This window comes from Euwallacea similis, chromosome 22 (assembly GCF_039881205.1).
Source record: "Euwallacea similis isolate ESF13 chromosome 22, ESF131.1, whole genome shotgun sequence".
Taxonomy (NCBI): Eukaryota; Metazoa; Arthropoda; class Insecta; order Coleoptera; family Curculionidae; genus Euwallacea; species Euwallacea similis.
The window spans coordinates 2,245,587-2,271,657 of NC_089630.1; the positions used below are offsets into that span (position 1 = coordinate 2,245,587).

The 26,071-nt window shown below is 31.8% G+C and overlaps 4 protein-coding genes across 6 annotated transcripts; 3 read left to right on the forward strand and 1 right to left on the reverse strand.

The window, feature by feature from the left end:
* Positions 1–25: 25 nt before the first annotated feature.
* On the forward strand, positions 26–1,756 carry IscU (Iron-sulfur cluster assembly enzyme). The gene is made up of 2 exons (XM_066401309.1): positions 26–136; positions 191–1,756. The coding sequence occupies exon 2, from the start codon at positions 204–206 to the stop codon at positions 666–668; it is 465 nt and encodes a 154-aa protein (XP_066257406.1). The 5' UTR covers positions 26–136; positions 191–203; the 3' UTR covers positions 669–1,756.
* A 2,857-nt stretch (positions 1,757–4,613) lies between these two features.
* On the forward strand, positions 4,614–5,288 carry LOC136416175 (uncharacterized). The gene is made up of 2 exons (XM_066401221.1): positions 4,614–5,043; positions 5,100–5,288. Exons 1-2 carry the CDS (start codon positions 4,667–4,669, stop codon positions 5,146–5,148), a joined length of 426 nt encoding a protein of 141 aa, XP_066257318.1. The 5' UTR covers positions 4,614–4,666; the 3' UTR covers positions 5,149–5,288.
* A 1,932-nt stretch (positions 5,289–7,220) lies between these two features.
* Positions 7,221–14,155, reverse strand: mus312 (mutagen-sensitive 312). The gene is made up of 7 exons (XM_066401327.1): positions 13,401–14,155; positions 12,543–12,798; positions 10,917–11,484; positions 8,827–10,861; positions 7,935–8,388; positions 7,588–7,783; positions 7,221–7,521 (listed from the first exon to the last, which is right to left on the reverse strand). The coding sequence occupies exons 2-7, from the start codon at positions 12,638–12,640 to the stop codon at positions 7,453–7,455; spliced, it is 3,420 nt and encodes a 1,139-aa protein (XP_066257424.1). The 5' UTR covers positions 12,641–12,798; positions 13,401–14,155; the 3' UTR covers positions 7,221–7,452.
* Positions 14,050–25,108, forward strand: LOC136416268 (uncharacterized). Of its 3 annotated transcripts, XM_066401366.1 has the most exons (6): positions 14,050–14,536; positions 14,616–14,678; positions 18,609–18,749; positions 19,147–19,167; positions 20,490–20,582; positions 22,642–25,108. In XM_066401366.1, exons 1-6 carry the CDS (start codon positions 14,479–14,481, stop codon positions 22,779–22,781), a joined length of 516 nt encoding a protein of 171 aa, XP_066257463.1. In that variant the 5' UTR covers positions 14,050–14,478; the 3' UTR covers positions 22,782–25,108. The 3 variants fall into 3 exon arrangements, with proteins under 3 accessions (XP_066257463.1, XP_066257465.1, XP_066257464.1); XM_066401368.1 differs by lacking the exon at positions 19,147–19,167 and having other exon boundaries at positions 14,055–14,536; XM_066401367.1 differs by lacking the exons at positions 14,050–14,536; positions 14,616–14,678 and adding an exon at positions 17,329–17,634.
* The last annotated feature ends 963 nt before the right edge of the window (positions 25,109–26,071 follow it).

The window sequence follows — 26,071 nt, forward strand, 5'->3', positions numbered from 1 at the left end:
AATTTCATGTCAACAACACACAACACGTGACTTTTGTTGACATCGTAAAATCATTAGATTCGGAATTTGGATAGAATTTTTTTCGTTTCCATCCAATCCAGCTGTATTTAATCTACTTTAGCGATTTTATCTGAAGGTAATTACGTTTATTTAACTCCAAGCGGAACCAGCTACAGCTGTTTTTCCTCAGATACTGAGCAGTAATGGCTTTAAATCGCAGTTCAACACTCTTGAAATCCTGTGGATTGTGCAATCCCTTCGGAATTTTAGCCGCATCTTATCATCCAAAAGTAATCGACCATTACGAAAATCCAAGAAACGTCGGCTCCTTGGATAAAAACGATGAAAACGTAGGTACAGGTCTTGTAGGAGCACCTGCGTGTGGCGATGTTATGAAATTGCAAATCAGAGTTGATGAGAATGGGAAAATTATTGAAGCAAAATTTAAAACGTTTGGATGTGGTTCTGCTATTGCCAGCAGTTCTTTCACAACAGAGTGGGTTAAAGGGAAATCTGTTGATGAGGCTTTAAGATTGAAGAACACAGAAATTGCAAAAGAATTATCATTGCCACCTGTAAAATTACATTGCTCGATGCTGGCTGAAGATGCCATCAAAGCTGCTCTTTCAGACTATAGAATTAAACAGAAGAAGAAAAGTGATGCTTAAATTGAGGTGTTGTCTGTTTTAATTGGTGCTATAAGTTTGTCCTTTGCAATTTAATAAATTATTACTCACAAAATTACAAAGTGACACAGCAATCTCATATGTGGTGTTGAAAAGTTGTAGGAATGTTAAAAAGAAATTGAAATTAATATAAGTTTTTTCAAGCGAAAATCTTTAATATGTATATTATTTGAATTTTTAAAATCCTGCATTATAAGTCTTCAGGCAATATTTCAATTTTATTTTCCACATATCAAATGGAGCTCCATAGCCAAGATTTCTTCATTTTTCTTCTAATTATAAAAATGTAAAAAGTTAAATTTCCAAACATAACATAGGCCACTTGAATAACTAGGCAGGATAGAATAGGTGTTCTTTATTATGCCTGTAGGAAGATATGTACTGATATAAATGTAAAGTAATTTAGAAGTTTGATTTACATATAGCAAACTGGTAACAGAAAGTTTTAAACATTATTTACTAACCAACAGGTGTAGCTAAAATTAGGGTTTCAACAGTGTACCTATGAAGTTGATATATCAATTAAATTTTTATAATTTTAAGAGAAATATTTTGGTATGCTTCTTATTTAAAATCTGGGTAAGTTTTATTGAATGTTCAATGAAAACAATGCCTAATAGTAGATCCTCACGAGTATAAAAATGACTTCGTCAACAAGCCATTGGTTTTGAAAATCCTACAACTAGTAAATAGGTGATTTTTTCCACCAATGGAATTGCATTATGCCTATAAATTTTACTTTCATAAGAATCCATCACCCACCAGCATCATTGTTGGTGCTTAACCATAGTTGACCCATATTTGTATTACAGGTTAATTTTAATGAACACACAATATTTTAAATACCTTACCTAGGTTTTAAGTAGGCTATTTAAAAAGGTTTTAAAGACCGTAGTAATTAATTTTAATGAACTAAATTGACTAGTGTGTGTCTAAATACTTATTACAATACCTACCTAATACTTTAACATATAAATATTATTAGTTTGGCAATTGATAAATTTATAATGAAGAATGTGATATATTTTGATGACTAGTTGGACTAACTATTAATATTAAATGTAATAGACATTTTAATGATTAAATACTTATAAAAATGAACATAAGCTGTTCTTCATTGTCTGATGCTGGCCTGTATCTACCTACCTAAGAAATTTGGATGTGAATTTTTTTAGAACTTATAAGCGGTAATATCAAAAAAAATAGTTATCTGTGTTGATATATACTATAGAATGGGTAAATTTTGATAATTACAGAAAAACCTCTCGTTACGGACACCTCCGTTAAGCGGACACGTTCATTGACTGAATTTCTGCAATTTCCCGGTTTTTTTGCTTTTTCCAAATACTTTCTTCCTATTGTTTTCTCCTATTTATCAGAAAAAGTTTTTGTAAAGACTTAACAAGATGGGCTTCACTTTGGAACCAGATACGTTCATTTTAATAACATTTTTGCAGTGAGAATCTCAATGATGACGGATCATGGACCCATTCTTTGCAATTCTGCATACAACAATATGTTATGAAGTTTCTCGAAGCAGATTTGCAATTATGATAGTTTTGTGAAACATAAAACAAGGGTTGTTGAACGATTTAAAACAAAAGGCTGCATTTACAAAGGAAAATTCATTGGCAAGCCAAGTCTTACAGATGAAGTTTAGGAAAGAATGAACCAAAATCCTAACAAATCAATATCAAGATTATCTAATCAAACTGGTACATTTGTTAAGTTTAAAGTTAGTTTCGAACTTAATCAAACGTAACGTTGTTCTGTAGGTCTTTCAGTTCGGAACTTGCCATAAAGTACTAAAAAAACTGAAAATGCACCTGTATAAAGTAACAGTTGTCTAACAATTATTCCCAATTAACTATGACCAATGGGTACCTAACCCGGTACCGGTACCAGGTATTGCAAGTGGTTCAATGGAACTTTTAATGGTGAACTTCTCAAGTTGATGTTTTTCTCTGATGACGCATGGTTTCACTTACCAGGATACGTGAATAGCTAAAATTATAGGACTTGAGCAACAGAAAATCCTCACCAATTTCTGGAAACAAGCTTGCACCCATGAAAAATTGGTGTTTGGATAGCCATGTCTAGGAGGCGTATTATTGGCCCATTTTTTTTTTAAGATACTTTAAATGCTGAAAGATATTAAGAGAACATTTTACAGAGTTTCTTAGATGAAGTCTATGATGACAAAGTATAAAATAGATATTTCCAATAGGATGAAGCTACTGTTCATTCTGCCAAAAGAACTTTAAAGTTTATTAAAGAGTTTTATAGTAAAAGAGTCATTAGTTGAAGACTGTGGCTTCCAAGGTTCCCCCAATTTGACTCCACTAAATTGTTTTTTGTTTCTGGTATTTAAAAAACAAAATTTTCAAAAAAAGACTCCATACTCTTAATGAATTGAAAGAGGCAATCACCAGGAAAATAAATAATGTGTCACAGGAACAACTCAAAAACATGTTTGAAAATTTAAAAAGACAAGTAAATGTGTGTTTAAATAACAACGATGGACATTTTCAGTATCTATTATAATGTGGATTTAACATATTAGATGTTTCAATCACTTCATTTCTTATTCCAAGAAAACAACATTTTCTTTTAGGTCAGCTTTAGGTTGATTGTAATGGACCATACCATTCTGTAGCTGTATGCAATACTTCTGTAGATGTCTCCTGTAGCGAAAAATCTGTAATAAACGATCATTCGTGGTTAATAATGATTATGATATTTTGTGGATGTTTCTGTAAGAATGAAAAAGTAATACTTTTATACATTTTCTTTTCACTTACAAGGTCGATCAAATCATTTTCTGTGTGATTTTATGACTTGATAAAAACTCAAAAATTGCCATTCATTAACAGATGCAATCAGAAGAAAACAGATATTTGTTAAAAGTGGAGTGCTGACTAAAGGTATTAATGTATGGAAATTTTAAAAATAATGTCAGATCTGCAGACATGGACAAAGATATTTTAGAATTCAATATGCAGGAGCAAAACGAAAGTGCAGAGGTTGAATTGCAACCACAAAAACTTCCTAAACCGTTACCTGCGACATGAGTTACATCCGCGTCAAGTGCAACCCCAAAGTTGGCTACAAAAAGTTAAGAAAAATATGTGGCTGTTCTGTTAAAACAGATTATGGACAAAACAAAGAAAAGGCTAAATTAAGAGTTGAAGAGAGAAATAAATTATTGAAAAATCTAAAACCCACAGAAAATGATCCTCTATTATTCGGACAATTCACTGTTAAGCCCCATTAATATCCTTGAGGAACAATAAACTAATGGCTCACATAATCTGATCGCCTATATAAATAATTTAATTTCACATTAATTTGAATAATAATAATGAGTACATTACATATTAAAATGACATACCTTAAAAAGGCAGCTAGTTTCTCTTCATTTCCAATGTGCTTTGTAGCGTTGCATCTTTTGTCCATTTAATTTTTGATGAAATTGTGCACTTTTTTGACCTGGCCACTGTTTAATCTAACTTTAATGCGTCACGTCACGGAGCAGTACCTCATTTTGCCGCTGGCCTTATTGGCAAATCGCAATTTCGTAGGTAAATAAAATATTTTTCAATAAAAGTACACTTTCTCGGAACATAACCATATTATTAGAGATTAAATTATTTCCTTATTTCCTACCCTTCACGCCACCCGTGACAAATTTTGCCAGCTAATTTTATTTAGTGGATTTATTTTTATGGAACTGAACAGGCTAACCAACCGATGCATGGCAGGTTGCCTAAATTTTTGGTCACGCGGTGGACAATCATTAATGAAGGTCCTGTTTAATCCTGTATGCAACTATTTATACATACAACGCGCTTCTCTTAGTCTTGTTATTGGGACAAGACCAGACGTTAGAGTGATAGGCGGCAGGCGAGACTTGGAATAGGTTAGTACGTATTAAACCAATGATAAAAACCAATAAGTAGGTAGTTTTTATTTTAGATAAAATGGATATGAAAAAACTGATAATGGATTTTCGTCACTTTCAACGTGAACAACAGAAGACCAAGTTAATAAAGAAGAAGATGTCGCGCTTCAACGTCGTGAAATACCAAAGAGGGGTTGATGAATTGAGAAACGTGAATGTAATAGTATATCAGGGTTCCGCTATAATTTTCAAAGACGAAAGTGGGAAAGGGTTTTTTTGTCTAGAGGACACTGATATAACGGCGTTTAATAACGGTGAACCAGATGATGAGAACGAAACCACATTGATAGTAGAAATATTCATCTACGATGGACAGGAGACCATAACATTACAGTTTATAAGTCTGATAGAAAAACAGAATTTCGTGGCAGTATTAGAAGCATTTTTACAATTTAGGTAAGAAAATACATATATATTTATGTAAGTATACTTATGTTTTGTTCATTATGTAGCAATAGTTCCAGTAGTTTGTCTGATTCCGGAAGGTCCACAATATCATGATTAACTTATGAAATTATATATTGTTATTAACAACAATATGGTGGATACCCTAGTTATACTCCTCCTGATGGTCCACTATCACATGTGCCACCACATTATACCCAACAGCAAGGATATCCCCCACCACAAAACCACTGAGGTACAGATTTTGTATTTATTGTTGTTATTTTGATTGTTATGAAAAAGTATAAAATAAATTGATGTCAATTATTTTCTGATATTTGTATTTCGAAATGTCTTTTCCTTCCAAATAAAATAGTGATTTTTGGATCCACTGGGAGTGCACAACTGAAGAAATAATAATTTAATTTTGCCCGAAATTACTGCACTATCAGATATAGGAATTCCTACAATGAGACTTGGTATATTTGAACGAATTGTGATATTGTCATCATCAGTTGGGCGCACATTGTTTTGCGTCTCATTTATCTTTCTCTCTCTCTAAATTCTTGATAAGCTCAAGTTTTATTATTTTCCGCAGTGGGAATTTTTTCTAAAATTGACTCAAAACCTGCATATATTACAAAAGGAGCTCTCTGTTTGAAGACATAATTTTTAAACTTAACATGAGTGTAATTAGTGGGAAATGATATATGGCAATGATTTTTCTTTTCACATAAACTAGAATGTTGATTTAGCAGTTGTTCGTTTAAAAAATAATTTAAACATGTGTTACATACATGAATTTTACTATTGCGTTTGCTCACTTGGTTAGATATGAGCCGCGAAAGATTTTTTATCCAACAAAAGTGATATTTAGTTTCAATATTAACATTATCTTCAGGAACTGGTTTACAATCGTGAATTTTTGATGAGTAATAATTGTGAATTAATAATAAATTAACATACCTATTCAGTTTTTTTGTGTCAATTTTGCAGGAACTGTTATTAATTCAGTCTCATGCAATTCAAGCATAAAAATATTTATAGATATATTATTAAGTTTTTCAAATTTAGGAACTTGATTAAGTATCATTGTAAGATTAAATTCTTCTACATTAAGTACTTACTTATAATGATGATATGAAGAAACTATATTTGCATTTTTTGAAACTAGAAATAGGGCTGATATAATATTCCAAAAGAAACATGCTTGATCATTATTAACTATATTGACACATGCGTGTTTTTTGGCAATTGTTTTTCGGAAGAGTTATAAATGATGAACCACCATTACCTATTTTATACTTACTAATGTTAATTTCTAGACTAATTATTTGACGAAGAACCCACCCACTATCTCGTTCTTGAAAGTCTTCAATTTTTATTAGAATTTCAGTAAATACATGATCCTGAAACCACTGCAATAGATCTGTAGTTAAGTCAATCACAAAATTTTTCGTATTAAAATATTTATACTCTGTTTTTTCCTTAATCATTTTTTTTTATTATGAACTCTCCACAAAAACAAGTGTGTATATAGGCAATTTAGGTCACTGTAGGAAATAGGGAAGAGAATAGAGCATTGTCAGTCTTTTTTGAAGACAAGTCTAGTGAAGAGACTAAAAAATCTTGATTATCTTTTGCTTTTTAGTTATAAGCGAACGTCAGACTCCAACCATTTATTATGAAAATGTCTTACGGAAACCAAGAAAAGTATATGTTGAAATGCTTTGTCTCAATTATTCTACTGTATTAAAGAATTAGAGGGGCTATAATAATATACCTAAATCGAATGCAGCAGTGTGTTGATTTCTAGTAATTTTTGTACTTGTAAACTCTTGCTTAACTTCTATTGTAATTTTTAAAATTTACTTAATAGCTCTTGGTATCATAAGGAAAATTATAGATCTGACAAGTTCAAAAATGATTGTGGTGCATTGTTTGCAGAATCAGAAAATGTTTTGCATGACACTCACAAAATCAATTTTTTTTTATAAATTCAGGAATTGAGACTGTTTTAAGCATTATTTGGTTACTGCCATGTTGCCAAGCAATTGCCAGTCGTTTTCTTCTATGATAATATAACTTCAAACTTAGTTTCATATATGAGGGTTCTTTGATAAAATAAAAAACTTACTAATTTATGGTACATTTTTAATAATATATATGTATTTAAAGGCAAAGGAATAGTACTCCATAAACAATAGGTGTTTTGTTTACATGAATATAACGATCAACATTGTGCACAAATCTATACGATATTTCTAGAAAAATAGACAACCATCAATTAACAATGTCTTTCATACAATAACAACGAATTGTAGATGTAAAATGTATTTTTAAAAAATCATGCAAATCTTAAAATGATGTTTAACAAAAATGAAAAATATAAATCAGAAGCAGATCAATAATTATAATTAGTCATGTTTTGGCACGTTTTCGATCAGTCCTTACAGTAATGCACTTTTTATCCAAAAAGTTTAGAAGATCCTATAACAAAATGCTTAGACATAATTTCTCATAATTTTCTTTAAAGCGGTAAAAAATATCACTTACCTGGATATGAAACTTAAAACCCATCCCTTTCAACATGCTGTGAAGTGTCTCTAGCTGTAATGGTTCATAAAGAAGTACTTTTTCTTTGATGTCAGCATTGCAGCATAGAAAATTGTACCAAATTATCTGCAATGGAACTGGACATGACGGAATTTTTGAGGATTGACGTTCGAACACTAAATCTTCATATTTTTCGCTAAAATCACCATAAAAAAATGTTAAATGAAAATAATTAGTTACAGTATTATACAAATTTTAGTATTAACTCATAGCTTACAGAACGAAATAATAAAATGCATTTGAATGAAAATTAATACACAATTAATAAAAAAGTAGGTACTACTTACTCTATTAACAAACGGTCACCAATAATATCCGCTTCTGAATATATTACCTCCATATTTGAAATAGCTGAAGCTTCTTGACTATTTTCTATATCACAAACACTTTTAGTTTTCTGCACCGTACCATGAGCTCTTTTTCTTCTCTTAATAACTTTTCCTTCATCATCCGATCCGCATTTCTCCACAAAATCCACAGAATCTACAACAGGATGAGTCGACTCATAAATGTATTTCAGCAACTTTGTCCCTCTATCACGTTTCAAGGGCTTTACTCCAACTTTATGCAGCTCTTTGTGTATTAAAGGCGTAGTCATTGAGTCAAAATCAGGTATTGGTGTGATGTTTCTGGTTTTAATTATGTAGTTTTCAGGAGTGTTAATAACTTTAATTTTTTGTGGAGAGTTTGACGGTAAAGTTGGCTCGTTTCGGATGGCTGATTCTTCCATCTTTTCTGAAACTATAAGAAAGTTGCTCAGCGCAACTCATCTCAGTATTTTAGTTGTGTTCAGAGAACATTATCCAACTAGGGGGGGAAGTGGAGTTAATTTAATACCTAATTTAATAATCATTGACATAAAATGTTAAAAGCTGCCAAGTATAAGAGAATAATGATTTTGTCAGTCTTGCACAGAGTCAGAGTAGTCGAAATAGGTTTGTAACACCTATGGGCAAAGAGGATAGTATTATAGGGTTACCGTTATAGTGCCATATCGACCATCCAGTTGTCTATATGGCGACAATTTTTGTAATAGTTCCCACCACACGCAACTATTAATATCACTTCGCGAACACACAATTACCATGAAAACCATCCTTTTTAGGGTAATAATTTACCAATTGTGCCTTGAGTATCTTCTCCACCTAGTTGAATGCTATTCTTTATATAGTATATTACCTGCATAAATCTCATCATCATCTAAATCACTCTCATTCTCTTTGTATCGCCGAGCCGGTGATGATCTAGTAAAATAACAGGAATAATTCAGCTCTTCATCTTCAATAGAACTGCCTTGACTCCACGATAAGTGTTCATCTTCCTTACTGTGATCATTATTGGTAGCCACGGCACAATTTTCGAAACTGTAGTTATCCTTGCTTAGTAAATTATTTACGTAATCTGTCACATTGAGATCAGCAGAATTATATCCTCGGGAAGAACGACAAATTGAGAATTTATTATTACTGTCTGACGAAATTGCTAGAGGTGAAATTGGTGCTTGTACTTGAGATAGATTCAGGGTTTTATTAGGATTAAGAGCCTCCTGTTGCTCATTGGAAAATAATTCATCAGATATTGTAATACTGACCATATTTTGCTTTTCTGGGGAACAAAATGTATTTCTGGGAACTTTATTTTCATTTTTTAAGCTATTATCGGTTTGGTCACCAAAATGAACTTCGACATCAGTACCAAACCGTGATGTGACACGTGATTGTGTACCCTCAGAGGTTTTGGTCTCCGTAATCACTTCTGGGGCTGAATTTGAAGCACACTTTTGATCGTCTTCGAGAGATTTGTTTAAACCGAGATTTATTTGGTCTTCAGAAAATGAATCATCAGATAATTCAATGCAAGTTGCGTCTTTCGATGGAGACTGTAAAGTTTTTTTGTAGGATTTAATTTCTTTTTGGCTATCATTATGAAACTGCATTTCAAAATCCCAGTATTCTAATTCCTGAAAAGACGTCTTGGGGCTTGGTTTTATAACCTCTTCAGTCATTATTTCAGTGTCTTCAAAATCTGAAGGTGCTGGAAATTTGCAATCTAACTCATTGTTAGATACATATTTTCCATTTTGTGGGGAATTGTGGTTTGTGAATGAAGAATTTGTAATACCTTTAACAGGTTCAGGAGTTAGACATGTCAAATATGAGTAATGAGAAGATTCATGATCATCTAATTCAACAACAGGAGCAATATCAAAATGTGTTTCAGACTTATCCGAATTACAATTAGAACTTCTATTTTTGTCACTGGTGAATTTAGTTACAGCGGAACGTGAAACTTCCATATTAAATGGGTCATGTATAGATAAATTTTCATTTTTTCCTTCATCACCATTGTAATCTAATGACGAATTTAATTTCTCATCAATAGAAGGTATTGTCCTTATTTTATCAATATCACTTATTAGTCTATTACAGGAAGCAGGCACATCTATCTCCATCTTACTATTATTAGATACATCATTTAGAAGGCCATTTTTACCGAATTCCATTTCTGCATCAATTTCAAATTCATCTAAACTATAGAAACTTGCAACTCTAGTCAAGGAAGAACTAATTTTTTCTTTGCTAATCTTAGGTTCAGTATTATCATCTGTCATATCAATGATTTGTGCTTTCTTTTCATTAATATTTTTGATTTTTTCTGGACTTTTCTTTATTTTCTCCTTGCTGAAATCAAGTGAAATTTTTGGAGAACTTTCATGTTCTTCAGATCCAAAAATATCAGGAGATAGACCTCTAGAAGAGGTATGAACAGAATCTTGATTTTTAAGGCTCATAGTGCTACTGTCTAAAATCTCAGGAGAGTTGGCTCTATAACTTATAGAGTCAGTAGATAAAGATTCAGATTTCTGGCAAACTATTTTTAGTTTAACGGGCGACTTATCTCTACCCGGGATAGAACTCCAATCTTTCAACAAACAACCGCATCTGGCTGGATTATTGGACAATTCAAGACAGTCAATTTTGAACGAATTGTGCTCGTAAATATCATCTAATGGGAAAATACATCGTCTTTTCGGTAGATAATTGAAGAGTGTAGAACTAGTGGGTAATCTATCTAATTTGGCTTTAGATTTAAGACCTGATTGACCCAGAAGTTGAGATATTTTTGAATTTATTAAGGCTTCTTGGTCCTCCTTCGTGCGAATTGAAAGGATGGGGGTTATAAATTTGTAGCGGTTTTTAATCTTTTTAGAAACCTGAAAAACTCAATATTAAATACTTTTTTAAAACGCATTAAAAATAAAAACTAACCTCTAACGGACTACTACGAATTTTCTGATTCGACACAGGCAATACTGACCGACAAGACTTAAAGCCAAATTTCTCTAAACTTGTCGGTTTTGTTTTCTGTAACATTACACTTATATCAGGCGTATCGACGTTTTCTTGGCTTTCTGAACTATGCCCATATTCAGCTTCAAAACTAGACTTAGACAAAGCTATTGCCAGCTGTAGGTGTTCAGGATTTGTATCGTCACCATCGACATTTTTCTTAATGATTTCTAAGGTAGAATTCTTAGCGACCCTCTTTTTGCTACCAGTGTTTTTTGGTTTAGTTGGTTGCTTTGGGTTTTTGTTAAGTTTCCATGCGCAGTTGTTGCGCTTTCTGAGTAGTACGGGCGATCTGAAATCGTCTGCTGAATCATCAAATGGCGACTGAGGATCAACTTCATTAGAATTTTTTAAGGTAGTTTTCCCTAAGGTTTTGGCAGTAAAATTATTCTGAACGTCTTTTAACTCGGTTTTCGGGAAATATTTTGATACTGATTCTGTTGTAGGCTTTGTGAATTTTGAATTTTTACTCGACGTTTGGGTTTTGCTGAAAATAAATAAGAATAAGTTAAGTAATTGCTTGCAGCACAAAACATGTAAATTAAAGTCAAAATTGTGTCTAATATTATTTGAAACGAAAGGACCGTCAATAAGAATGTGGCGAATGTCCCAACTAAAGTTACAACATAGTCTTTATATATGACGACTAGTACGTCGATCATTGGTATTATCAGTAGTCTGTAAGTTAGTTTGACTCAACTGATGTATTAGCGTGAATTTGTAAAGCTTCATAGCTTTAATTAAAAAAGAATAAAGCTTAATGTTAAGAAATTTGACACGAAAAACCTGATGTTGCGTATTAAACAAAACGCATTGTATATCAAAGTATTTAGATCTTCTAACCGTCACTGCTTGATCACATATTAAATGGAACTGACTCTCAATTTTTGACAACGAGCTTTAGCCAATGAATAATTTAATTGATTTTAATAAAATCTTGTTTTTTTTTAAATCGTATTATGAAAGAATTTTAACTGTAATGGTCTTCACAATACTTTTTTATCCTAAAACTAAACTAGAAATAAACTACTCATTAATAGATTTGGTTAAAGTAATTTATGGATGCACAAGGAGACATACTAGGAATAATCCATGTTAATTTTTTATGAACATTTCCAAAGGTCTAAATTGTTAACAGCGAAAATTTTCGATGGTTTGCATCTTTTCTGCTCCATTCTAGATATCATGTAGTTTTTCTGTTGCGTCTATAACTACACATCAAAACGAACTAAACTTTTAATGTGTCGAGCGCATAATACATCTATCAATAGTGCTTCAAAACATAGCACAAAAGTTGAACTAAAATTGCCAAACAAGTATTAAATGTTACGCATTATCCGAAAACTCATTATCTTAATCTATTGATGAGCAGTTTATATATGTATAAGTAGCTATTCAGCCATAATTCAAACTACGTACGTATCAGTGCATAGAGATAGCTGAAAAGAAAGCTAAGGGTTTCATTAAACAGACAAAATCCATTACAACATTTATTCATAAACTACCCATATTCTCTACTAAAGAAAATAACAACAAATTGCAAACCTAATATTCCTATTCATTTGCGTTTTCGTCGAATCCGATTGGCTGTGATCGCAATTCCTGTAGGTATTTAAAGAAAGCTGACTCTGGTTCAGGTTCATTCTTGTATGCAGCTTTCTCTCTAACTTTATTCAATAAGCGGTGAACAGTTGGGTCAGTCCATCCGTACCGAGTATGAATTATTCTTGTTTTAAGGATGTCGGAATCTTCTAACTTATTGGAAATGAACTCTTTCAGTTTGTTAGTCTTGGGAAGCAATCTGGAAATTGAAACAGAAACATCCATAGACTGTCTTATTTAGAGTTTTGTTCTGTATCAAACACACAGCCCACTGTTTCACGACTTTTACAGTTTTGTTGAAGATTTGGAAGATGATGACATATGTAAAATGAAACAATTTGAAAATAACATTGATACATATTCTTGAGTTAGATACAACTGTTAGTCTTCCACAGACAACAGATAGAAAAATGTAAAAAATCAAAAACAAATAATTACAAACTAGTTGAACTTTGGGACACCTAAAGAATAATTTAAATTATGTCATTTACCACCCTATTTTAGAATTAATGTTCTATTTTCAGTCCAAAACACATCAATATATTTTAATAGAGCATAATGTGCCCTGATATACTTTAATCTCCAATCTAATTCCTCTTAAGTATTCTAAAATTCTTAGATAGCTGTTGGTAATAATTGGTTGATAGCTCTCTTAGCACAACAAAGTAAAGGGTTAAAAGGAGGGTTTCAGATAGAAGGGTTGCACAAATTTTACTTTAAAATTATAAGAGAATATAGATACATGATATCTTAGTAAAATATAAATACACAGTGTCTTAGAAAGTATTTGAAAGTGCTTACTCAAATCCAACCCAGAGGAGTCCACTTATAGCAACAGCTCCGGCACCCCAATAATTTCTTTGCCTGTAAAACGGAGTACCCTTGGTCCTTGATGCTTTACGGAATCTCAGGTCAATTCTTTTATCCATATCGGAATCAAACTCAAACTGGAAATATAAGGCACATTGCTTGTACCTATATTCCTCTAGAAATGTACAGTTATGCAACTAGTATTTGAAAGGATAATAGGGATCTCGGTGTGGGTAGGGCACTTGTAAGTTTGGCAATTTACACTTTGCACTTGTGGGTTAAAAGTTTGTTTGAATTTTAGTTAAATTTTAGGCTGAAGGTGCTTCACGTACTTGAGAGTAAAGAGATCGACATTGACAGGTGGTTAAAATAAGTAAACATATTATCGAAATCGACATAAACTGACATTTCTATATCTGTCACAACTCGCGACAATTGCCCAACAACGAGCGTTTTCGGAAACAGTGATCTGGATTGGATTGATGCTTTTCAGTTGATTTTCCACCAATCAAATTGGTCCATGGCGATAACCGGCCAATCCGATTACTGGAAAATTAGTTGAGGGGGATATCCCATCCAAGATCATCGTTTCCGAGAAGGCCTAGCAATAACAATAGTCAATTGTTGCATCAATCTATTCCTTGTATAGGCGAAATTGTGAACGCGTCCCTAGTTCTGGTCGGACCTGAATTTGGTTACGTTTTTGAGTTTCGGTCCCTTTCACGGCTTCGTTAATTAAATTTTTACGGTTCTGTGCATGATCTATCCACAGGTCCTAAGGCTCAACTACCTTTTTCTATAACAAAAAGTGCTGGTGTTAACGAATATATTGTAATATAAATAAATTAAGACTAAAAATAATTATTAACGATAACTGACTATGAGGATGACGTTGTATATCTAATTCATTTATTATATGCAATAAAAATTAAAGGCCATAACAACCTTGCTAACGTTAGTTGAAGGTCTTGCTATATCTTGAGTCACCATCACGTTAATGTTTATTTAGAATATTTAACGTTAAAAATTAAATATTAGGATCGGCTAGGGCTAGTGTTATTTTTTAAAAATGGATGATAATTGTTGTGAACTTTTACGTTGTTGTTGTGAATGTGGTTTATGTTTAGGTAAGAAACTATTGAAATCATAGTCTCTAACTGTTTGGTCACATGAAAGATAATTGATGACATGAACTTACTGTTTTAGGACTGTGTTGTTTATGCTGTAAGGATAGCAGTCCCAGCCAACCGCAGTCACACCCTTATTCAAGTAAGTATGCTTCAATACCTATATCATAGACGGATGTGTCATGAGTGTAAAAAGTAATGAGATGAAAAGAGACCACTGCTTCAGCTATGGACATTGAAGTATTGAATCAAAATTATTAGGCGTTGAGAATGGACTGTAGTGCAGTAGATTTTAGCACCTGTATAAAAACTGTTAGGTACTATTAAAAATGTGATGCATTTTAATTTCTGATATCTACTAAAAACGTACCATGGCTGATACACACCTACTGCGGCTGATTGAATATCAGTGGATGCTCTAAAAATATCTAGAAATTGACAAGTGACTTAATGACAACCCTGCTGTGATTAGTGAAAATGATGTGTTTCTTGTTATATCTACAGCAAAGCAATAATCTTGGTACTTAATAATAAAATAGAACTTTGACTTATATTTTCCTTGAGATAGTAATATAAGTGTAAAGTATACTTGTGCTAGCTATTATTGGCATTTTATAAATGATAATAATTAGTGCTGATTAAACAAAGGAAAAGCAGCATATTTCATGCTTTGTTGAAGAATGCCTTGAAATCTAAAAACCTACAGGCTTCTTGTTTCTAAGTTACTAAAAGGCCCTATTTTTAGTTTTGGTAAATATCTAATTTATCATACCAACAAGATGATTTTAAAATTGTGGAAATGATTTTACTAACAAATAATAAGCATTTTTTCCCTTGGCACTAAAGTAATGAAAATACAGAGTGTTTCGCTTTAAATTAATAAAAATTTATAGATTTATGTGAAATCGTTCTGAAATATTTCGGAGAAATTCTGTAGGTGTTGATAGGTACTGGAGACATACCTTTCAATGTGCTACTAACAGCAGGTCTTTTTTTCTGTTCTCTTTTGAGGTTTTTTTCACATAGCAAAGTATTTTATCGTAAAAGAAAGCTGTTTTAATGCATGTTGCTAACTTAAATTACAGGCTTTAATGAGAAGTTATAAGCAGAAAGAGTTAGAAGTAATGTTTAAAAAAATATTAAGTTATGTTAGCTTGAGCATTAAAACTTTTTCTTCGAAAACTATTGCATTAAAATTAATTGTTGTAGTGATTCATCACTACAACAAAAAACAAATACCTAAGTTTTGATTATAGGTATTAGGTGTTATAGGTATCTCTTTTCTCCTTTAGTGCTGGGAAACTGTTTCACCCACTCCAAAAAGTCCATTTTAAAAATCGAAGTTTTGTTCTTATGAGGGGCAACGATCTGCAAAAACTGGACTGAATGTAGCAAACAATTGTCGGCATTTCATAAAAACCGGCCTTATTTTTTGAACAGAAAGCCACTGTGTATTAGCAGCATTATGACGTCATTTTGTTGTCAGAGGTGGGTTATTGACAGCACCATTGGTGCACATTTAAGACGAAAGACGTCATGGTGACGTCACTAAGATTGCAGTCTTTAAGAAGGTAGTAAATCCCCCTGTTACAAAACCTCGTTAAGCAATATAACTGACTTTGTTAGGCAGTTGAATTTGCTACGTGAATTGTAATAGACATTGAGAGACAACGGAATTGCAACAGGTCATGTTGCCAGGGCAGTTGTTTGCTATTTGTACAATACGAGCTATTGCAATTTGCCAAAGTCGCTCAAGTAACAGATCTTCTAAATGTGGTATTAAATTAACGCGATTTGGCTCAGGAATTGCTGGAAAATTTTCATTTAGTGAGAAAATTTATACGCAATCCTTTTAAAACGCTTTAAATTTGGTATGGTTCTATTTCGCAAAACTGCGATTTTATCAAAAGTAACAAGGTTTTCGACCAATTTTGAAGGGGAATAAAAATTTTAGAATTAAATTTGCTATTAAATGGTCTTGCCCGTTTGTTAGTAACTTTGCAGCTAAAAAAAATTCAACTCGTTTAGACCTTATCTCACCCCTAATCCAGCCTTTACCGAGCATCTATCCATCTCACATTTCTACCAATTAAGATAAGAATAAAACGTGTTTCAGAGCTGGTTGCGTTGAGATAACGCATTACTGAAATATGCCGTTCTTTGGAAATTTACGAGCCAACTTTGAAGGTCAATATCTCTTCAACCATTAACCGTAGTAAAAAATTCAACAATTCGTCATATTTTAAGGCCCCCTATGTGCACCTGCTGTGTCGGTCCCGTTAGGACTCGTCCCGTGTATAATAAACACTTCATTTTTACAAGCTTTTTTCAGTTAATTGACGAATTAAAGTTAAGAAAGCAAATTTTACTTGTGCCAAGTTTTGTGGCTGTAACTGTAACAGAACAGAGCTCAACATGGAGTTTAAAATTTAACACGTAAAAACTGTGTGTTGCGTGTTAAAAAACGTAGTGTATGTACTTCTTTGTACTAAATAATTTTAAAAAAAACATAATAATACTAAGCGCCCGCCATTTTTAAAAATTTATTGCAATTTAACATTAACACGAAGAGTTTCGTCACTTCACTGAGAGCAATTAACATCGATTCTTAAACAATCTCCCGTGGATCTCATCTCTAGTAATGAATCACTTGTCAATTGTCAATCGAAGTGTCAATGTACACTTCTTTATTGCTTTGCATTTGACGGTATGTGATGCAGTGTTTACTTTTACTACAGAGTACAGAATAGTTCATTCCTTAATTTTTATAAGGTCCTCGCTTATTTCATAATAAAATATACTAAACTAGTGTCACTTTTAGTTATCATAAGAGCTAGTTTCTAGTGCTTCCACTTAAATAGCTTGCTCTTTTTCTAATGTGTGATAGCCCATAGAATCCCCCTTTAATATGAACGTTTATACTAATTCTTTTTGATAAGATTCGATTTATTCTTTAAATATCCCATCTTGAGCTTAGCTGTTAGATAAAATGGATATTGTCGGGCCTATATGTATAGTTGTTATTTGTATAATAATATTTTCCTTGTGTGGATGGTGCTGTAAAAGAAAACGAGAAGGGATAGTGTATAGAAGTGCAAGTGAGTACTATTTCATAAGTAGCGATCTTTAATTACTTTCTCTTTTGAAAACTTACCTGGGTTCCTTAACAGAGTAAATGATGAAGCTTCTACAGAAAGTTGCTTGAGTCACGTAGGTACTGCAAATTACATCATGTTAACATTAACAATGGCTTCAAATCAAAATCAAGTTAAACCCAGCATGAGATGGGATTATACAGCTTCATAACACTATTAATCATACAAGGTTTTCAATTTCTCATAGAAAAGAAACAGTTAACAAATCAAACACATTTTGATCATTTCGAAGCAAGGATAGCAAATATGGGTTTTTAGAATTTTTTAAATTATTGTTAATATTGATTATTGTTTTCACCAATTGAATCACACCTACCTTATTTATTAGTTACTTTTTTGGTAACAATTTTTTAATATAAATTTGTTAACATTTTGTTGTATGCAACCGCTAGTAAAATCTGGCACAGGTAATGGTTTTCATAAAGGTTCTCCACGGCAGCTTCAAGCTGCTCCTCAGAGAGAATTTTCTCACCCATTAGTTTTATTCATTTTAAATTGAAAAATTAACTCTCTGAGGAGAACATAAAAATTGGTCTGTGTTAAGACAAATGTCTAACCTAATTTTGAATTTCCAATTTCACCAGTTTTTACCTACCCAAAAATGAATTTTAAACCAATAAAACCACAACATTACATTAACATTTCTCATCACAAATATTCCCCCTTATTACTTCTGTGCGGTTGTGTCTTTAGGCTTCACTTCAATTGTTTTCATCAATTTTACATTACTCATGATCTGACTCACCATTGTATGGCTATCATGTGACTTCAAATTTTATTTGGGCACAAACACTCCTTTACTATACACCCTTCACAACAGAGAAAAACATCCATGGTTTTAAAAACAGTTATTTTAATTTTATTTATTTAGGTTATTTAATAATGCTAATACAAGACATCTCCTTTCTTATTATTAGATGGTGCAAGTGTAACAGTTACCACTACCCAACCTGTCCCTCAACCTTATCCAGTACATGGAGGACCACCACCTGGTGGTTATGTAGGTGTTGGCCACTATGGGCCTGGACCTGGGATGCCCATGCCACAACCACAACCAGGTAAGACTTTGCATAAAATAGAAAGTGGTTATTATATCTTGATTTTTTAAGTTACTGTGCGACGCCTAGGTATTTTTTAAAGTATGAGATATTGAATATTCAGCAAGGGATTAAGTTGATAAAGCTGTGAACAATGAAAATGTTCTTCATTGCACTTAATGCAAAATTACAGTTCTTGTATTTTACCAATATTTTGGAGCATTAAAAGTTCAATGCTCAGTTTCATTTTATATTATGTTAAAGAATTCAAAAGCGTCAATAAAATCTCATCTAATTAAATCTGAGGAGTGTTATTCAATACATAGTTTTTTGTTTGCATATATGCAACTAGGTACTAAGTATACAGAATAACGGAAGAAATATAAATAAGCGAAAACATTTATGTTTTTTTTTTCAGGATTTTACCCACCGCTAATGGGTATGTGATTGTTGCAATTTTGAATATATTTTGCACTTTTTGCTTTTAGGTCAACATTAATTTAAAGCACTTTTATTTCCATTAAGCTTAGTGTGTGTTAAGTTTAGTGTTCAAGTTTTCAGTTGCCTACAATTGACAATGATGTTGCCGTTTAGGTGTTATTTGATGTAGTTTAGTCAATATTTGATATAATCAACTAATCCATTATTTGCATTTATGCAGTAGATCAAAGTTATTTTTACTGAGTCTTACTGTAGCTGTAGAAAGCAAGTAAGTATAATATGTAGGCTCATATTTTGCAACTTTTGAATAAAGTGTTAAATTTAACTTGCTTTAATAGTACTTTCACAAACGGTGTTTTTTTTTTTAATTTTAATATAGGTCATAAGGATTTCAGTGCAATGCATTTAATTGTTTTTGACTGATAGTCAAAATTACCCAACCGGTAATTATTTAAAAAGGTGGTTGACGTGGTGTTCCTCAACTAACGTTAGGTAATAGGGTTACAACAGAATTTTTAATAAAAATTAAATTGAGCTCATGTTATAAACTAGCCTGTTACTTGATTCTAAAAAATAAAAAGAAAACATGAAACTCTTTATTTAAAGTGTGTATTTTTATCAAGTGGTTTTATCATGATCCTATAGGTAATTCAGCTGAAAAGCACTATTTAAACCACGTCCATAAATAATAACTATTCTTGTAATTTGAATAATATATTGAATTGAAAGTATTTGAATAATAAATTTTGAATTTTTTGATAAGCTCGTTACATTGCGTTGAAATCGGGTGGTTTGATATGTATAATTAGATACAATGCATTTATAGAAAATATTCTAGCAAATTGTACTTATCTTCAATACGTTATCAGTTAGTTAGAGTAATTTTAATTACATAATGGTTTTGATGTGACTTTCCAGATATTTTAGTTACGTACATATACATTTTGTCTTGTGTGTTTAAAGTTTAAAATTCTGATAAGAAGGGTCAGTATTAGTCTGCAAAATCTTTATAATTTGCAATAATCTTTACCTCGAATTGATATCGTATCCCTAATGTGGCAAAATGCGATTAGGCATTCAATGCATGTGTTGTTCGAAGTGGAAGTACGATTTGCAACGCCATGCATGATCACCTTTCATCCTTATTTTTATACGCTTTTTATTATACTCAATAAGACAAGAATTTTGCATCATAAGCTTAGTAGTTACATCACATTTTTCTTTCGAAATATGTTTGTTGGATAACTTGTGTTACTTTTGAAACCTTCTAACAGCATATAGTAACCTGACAGTGTTTAAGGATGATATTAATTATTGCAGGTTATCCTCCTCATTCAGGACCCTACCCACCTCCGCATTCAGCGCCATATCCCCCAGCATCAGGTCCTATAGGAGCTCCATACCCACCTACAGGTAGTGCCTTCAAATTATACAATTTTTTTTTAGTGTGGTGGCATTTTCATTTGGGATTTTATTTACTATGACAAACTAGCAATTAGGACTGTAAGTAAAACCATTAAGTTATATTGTTTGAGGGTATTCCAATAGAATAAAATACAACAATTAAAAGCTGTTCTACATACTACATTTTGTTAATGGTTTCTTTGAAATGGGAACCTTGTAAGTACGTGATATTATGCTGCATTCGAACCTAGTAAATGAAACGTTTTTAGAATTTCAGTAAGGCGATATGTTCAAATTATAACTTCATGTGAATGCCTTAAAATTTTTTAACCGAAGTATTCGGGCCAATCGTTCATTATCTAAAAATTGAGAAAAGGTTTGCCCTTCTTGATTGTTTGTTTGCGAATTATATTAGGTCTACTGGAAAGTTCTATCCGTTTATGAAGAGGAAGAAAATGAGAATTTTTTTAACACATTTAACGATATTTACTGTACGATATAATTTCCATCAATGCTTATGACTTCTTTACTGTAATTAATATCAAAGGATACAAGTGTATAAATGCAGTTATAAAGAGACACAGCCATATATGTCCCAAAAGAGCATGCACATACTCGTTGAAACTTAAAACAAAATTATCGGACACAACTTGCCGGCAGACCTAATATATAAATAATTGCACAATGTGCATGAATATTTCACATTCACATACTGCTTCCCAATTATTTGACATTTTTGGTGAATAATTTTCGTTTATAGAACTCAAATTCATACCACGAAAACGTTTGTTAAGCCAAATTAATATCCTTTCAATTAATATAAAATTTGTTATAAATTCAGGATATACATAAATAACTTTATATCGTCACTCAAATCGCACCACTGTGTCATGGTATCGCATATATTTCCTGTTAAAAATATGTTTCAGCAAAATTAATGTCTTCTGCTGGCTATTGATGCTTTCTTAATTCGTAAAAGTATAGTTAAATTCTTCCCTGTCCTAAAGTATTATTTTTTTATATCTTTGGTTTATCACGAATTTGGTTATTTACTTGGTGCTTAATCGATGCTTGTTTTATCTTACATCAATAATTTTCATTAAATTTTTTGGAAGCTGTTTCAAAGTGGCACTTTAGATAATCTTGTTTGTGGGTATATCATTAATTTAATGGGCAAAAATCCTTCTTATTATAGATATTGAGGTGACAGAGTTGTATTTGATAAATCTATTTGCTGAATTGATACATTTCAATTCTCTAGGTACGTTTCGTCTCATGAGTTTTTTTTATTTCTGAGCCTTTGTGAAAGGTTTATGAAAATTTGGTTAATATTAATTAACCTCCTATCCTCTTGGCTTTCATGAATGAAACAACAACTCGACTTGTTTGCAAGAGGTCAACAAAAGTGCAAGTTCTATAATTTGTGACGATTTGTTACTTGTCTTTCGTTGATATTTAATACTGTTTCTATAATCATTCAGAAGTATGATTATTTTAAATGGAATGCAAACGATACCTTCTAAGCCTGAAATAACTAAATATGAAACTCTCTAAAATACGGACAGAAGTGAAATAAAAAGTGTTGTAATGTTTGATATAGTATTCATTAATAAGTTCAAAGTACTGCTTAAAATAGAAGTGACAAATTAGTTCATTATGACGAAAGTTCTCTGTAAAATAATTTGTGACGGGAAGAGTTTTCTATACGTAGCAATTTTACATGGTACAATTTATTAACGCTATTCTTCAGCAAATGGAGACATATACTATTCTGGCGCTTTTTTCTTTGATGTGGACGGGGACATAGAGTATATACATAAAGGAGAAAAATAACGTGAAGTAACTTGAACCCCAAGACACCTCCCATAACTAGTTGTTATTGTTATTAAATTGTAGAAGTTAAGAAAAAAAATCAAATAAGACTTCCGCTTATTTTTAAAAAATCGAATCCATACGCCTATAAGAGCTTCTTAATTACGGTTACAGTTTCTCGCTGCTTATTGATTGCTCCTTTTCATTGAAAGCCATAGTTCAATATGAAATATATAAATTGTCGTGTTTGTTCAAGGGTATCATCCGCAACCAGGATTTCAAAATCAACCACCTCCATACGACGTGGCAATGTCCATGGGCCCAGGATCTCCTCCACCACCCCAAACTGAGGCCTATGGGAAACAAGCTCCATACAATCCACATTACCAGAGTTAAGTGACCCACCCTCCCCTCTTAACTAATAAATAGATATGCAGGTATAATCTATAACTATTAAAATTATTTGAATAGAATTTACTTTCTTTTTTGTTTTTTTTTTATTTATATTCTGCAAGAAATAGTTTTTCAAAATTTTTAACCTCTACACAGAAGTAGGTATAATAAATGTGGGGTAAGTAATATTATTGCAAAATGGAAATGTAGGAATCTACTTTGCGACTATTTTAGTGACTGCAATTGATTATTACAAATAGAGAATCAAATGAAGAATTTTAAAAAACTGAGTAATTAAGCAGATGATTGAAAAAATTAAGAGAAGTTAAAAAAGATATATAAATAGATAAAAAAGACTTGCTCATTTTTGGACGGAGGCTATAAAATCACTTTCTGCAGGTGCGTAACTGCGTCTGCTTCATCAGTGTCCTTTCTCTAACTAAATTTGAATAATAAAATTTCGAATTATAATTTATTTATTTTTGAACACTATCAAAGCTGTTACTGAAAATAGGGTCTTATTAATTTGTTAATTGTTAAATCCATTTGTTGTCTTTTGAATCTTTGATTCACATTTGAAAACTAAACTTTTCTTGCTTAATTTCTTCAAATTTACTTGCACATTTCTATTTTGTAAGTTTATTCATTCATATTCATAGTACCTATTTTGGTGTAAACCAAACTTTACCTATTTAAATTACAATTGTTCTGTATAAATTATACCATTTTAAGAGTTTTCCATTCAACTTATTGGAACAACTGAATCGAAAAAGTCTTTTTCAATTATTTTAAGTATCATTTTGTGTTTTATACTTTTTAAACAATAATTCTACGGAGTTGGAGTGTATTGAAACATTCACATTTTGCCTCTTTGTGGTAGTAGTTCACAGTAGACACTTTTGTCAGCTACATTGTCATGTTCACATAAGTCTCCTTTCAACAAGTAATTTTATACAAAATGTTAATAAGTACCTGCCAAAAAATATCAAGGGTATATATTATTAGTTGATTAAGTGAAAAAATTATTGATTAAGGTTGGAAAGTAGATGAACTGAAGAAATCAAAATAAAATATTCAGTTAGTAAGAGAATCTTGAAAAAAATTGATAAGGATGTATTACTTTAGTTAGGTGTATAAAAAAACGCACAAAGTGTTCTTCGTATATGACAATAATTAAACCCAGTGATAGTGGTTGAAAAGATGATATATGCTAAAAGTGGAAATTTAGTTCATTTAATTCGCGAAGTTCAAGTTAGTTTGTCTTAATTAAATGATTTAGTACTCTTTTCGGTACCAAGCCTCGGTGTTACATGTTGAAAGGATTCAAGTATCTCTATTAGACTTGCAGAATTAAAAAATATTTACCAACTGACAAGTTAAAACCAGATGAATGCATATGCGTTTGACACTAAAAACGCATACGTATTTATAGACTTTGTTGAATTAAATCAAATGAGATTAACTGCAGTCCCCCAGATACCATTTAATTATCATTTAACTAGCCATATCATCACCTGTTATTTTTGGAACATCTTCAAAAAGCAAAGAGGCAAACTTTTCTTTTTTTGTACTTTTTAACGCTGTGGTTTGTATTTTTTTCCATGTACAGATTTTATTTTGGAAACATTTATTTCTTGTCAATAATTTTACCATTACAAGACTGCCTTTTCTGAATTGCACTAAACTATTATTTTACCAAAAAGTGTTTAAAACATTTATTAAAGTCGATTCGTGGGACTATTGTAGTGCTGGCTGGGTCTTTTAATTAACAACACTAGGCCATGTAGCTAGTTTCTTTAAAATAGTTTAACTTTTTAACGGTCGCTGTTCGTGTACATGTCACAGGACCTAAATAAAAAAAACGTTATAAAAGGAAGGGGAAGATCCTGTCATAACATGTGAAGTATCGTTTATATAATTAACTCATGAATTCAGAAACCCCACAGAAAATTTTATATTTCTGCATTTTTTACGTGCTATCTACTTTGCAAGCCAAGTTTTCTCAACTTATTTTTGTATTATAGCTGTTTACATTATTGTGATACCCAATGTGTTATTTAAGTCAACATGCTAGAGTCTGGATTTGTATTTTCAGGATTGACTTGGCTCATTAGTATCGGACTATTGGATTTAAATATTGACTTAAGTTATTTTAATAGGAAAACTTATTTAGACTCTGGCATTTTGGCCTACATTATTCTACGTTATTTGAGTATATTATGTACCTATATCGAAGTAAAAGTATGGTAAAATATTAGGTACTTATTATACATTATAAAATAATCGAGACTGTATGGTTAACGAAAATGAAATAAATGTATTATTCTTTATATATATGAGTGTTTTTTTAATCATTTGAACGAAATCGGAGATTTCATGGAGTGCAAATTTTAGTTGGGACACCCTGTATAAAGATCAAAATTGTTTTAAATAACTTTCATCTATTACAAAATTTTATGCCAATCCGGTATCCCCCTTATTTGTGAGTTATGGTCTGAATAGTGAAATAAAAAGTATCAACAAGTTTTTGTAATTAAACGTATGAAGTGTTTGTCTTACTTAAGAAGCTGTAGGAAAGAAAAATTTTAAAATTAGACAAGTACTTATACAATATTGAAACCTTTTAGTTCTGGATGTCATGAGCTTCTTCTCTTAATAAATCAAATTATTGGCAATATTATATGCGTTTATCCATTACAACCACAAAGAAAATTGAGGAATGATATACAAATTTAATTCGATTGAAAAATAACATTACTGTAATACCTCGTACATTTGCTGGATATCACATGTGACAATATAGTTAGTAGGCAAATATATGCAATATTCAGCAAACGCATGACATAAATAGTTTAGGTAATCAAATTTTGTTTGGAGTGAGATTTATTTGGAAATAAACATGGACTTTAACAGATGTAATTGGTATATTGGTGATAGAAATTTAGAGAAGAAATAATTTCTACTGCTCGACAATGGTGAGATATTGATTTCAATGCTATCTGATATCAACAAGATGGCTGTCCTGTTTATAGTGCGATTGTGGTAAGAATTTTTAGAAATCACTTTTTCCAATCGCATTGTTAGTACGAATGGTTCGATCAAATGGCCTCCTAGGTCTCCAGATCTAATACCAAATGATTTCTTTGAGGATACGTTAGCCAGCAAGTTTACTGGCATTTGCACAAATCTGGATGAATTTCGTAAGAAAATTGCGGATACGACTCCGTCCAATTCCATCGCTATCGTTTCAAGCCAAGTTGTTAGTCTTTATCGGAGGTATACTAAATCTTACG

What these genes read in the sequence shown, in the direction of transcription:
- LOC136416268 (XM_066401366.1), top strand. Translation starts at nt 14,479, where the DNA reads ATGGATGATAATTGTTGTGAACTTTTACGTTGTTGTTGTGAATGTGGT. An exon ending in TGAATGTGGTTTATGTTTAG is followed by an intron (nt 14,537 to 14,615) that starts GTAAGAAACTAT and finishes TTACTGTTTTAG; the next exon opens with GACTGTGTTGTTTATGCTGT. An exon ending in AGCTCCATACCCACCTACAG is followed by an intron (nt 20,583 to 22,641) that starts GTAGTGCCTTCA and finishes TGTTTGTTCAAG; the next exon opens with GGTATCATCCGCAACCAGGA.
- LOC136416175 (XM_066401221.1), top strand. Translation starts at nt 4,667, where the DNA reads ATGGATATGAAAAAACTGATAATGGATTTTCGTCACTTTCAACGTGAA. An exon ending in GAAGCATTTTTACAATTTAG is followed by an intron (nt 5,044 to 5,099) that starts GTAAGAAAATAC and finishes TTCATTATGTAG; the next exon opens with CAATAGTTCCAGTAGTTTGT.
- mus312 (XM_066401327.1), bottom strand. Translation starts at nt 12,640, where the DNA reads ATGAACCTGAACCAGAGTCAGCTTTCTTTAAATACCTACAGGAATTGC. An exon ending in TTCGTAGTAGTCCGTTAGAG is followed by an intron (nt 10,862 to 10,916) that starts GTTAGTTTTTAT and finishes TGAGTTTTTCAG; the next exon opens with GTTTCTAAAAAGATTAAAAA. An exon ending in GTTTTAAGTTTCATATCCAG is followed by an intron (nt 7,522 to 7,587) that starts GTAAGTGATATT and finishes ATTTTGTTATAG; the next exon opens with GATCTTCTAAACTTTTTGGA.
- IscU (XM_066401309.1), top strand. Translation starts at nt 204, where the DNA reads ATGGCTTTAAATCGCAGTTCAACACTCTTGAAATCCTGTGGATTGTGC.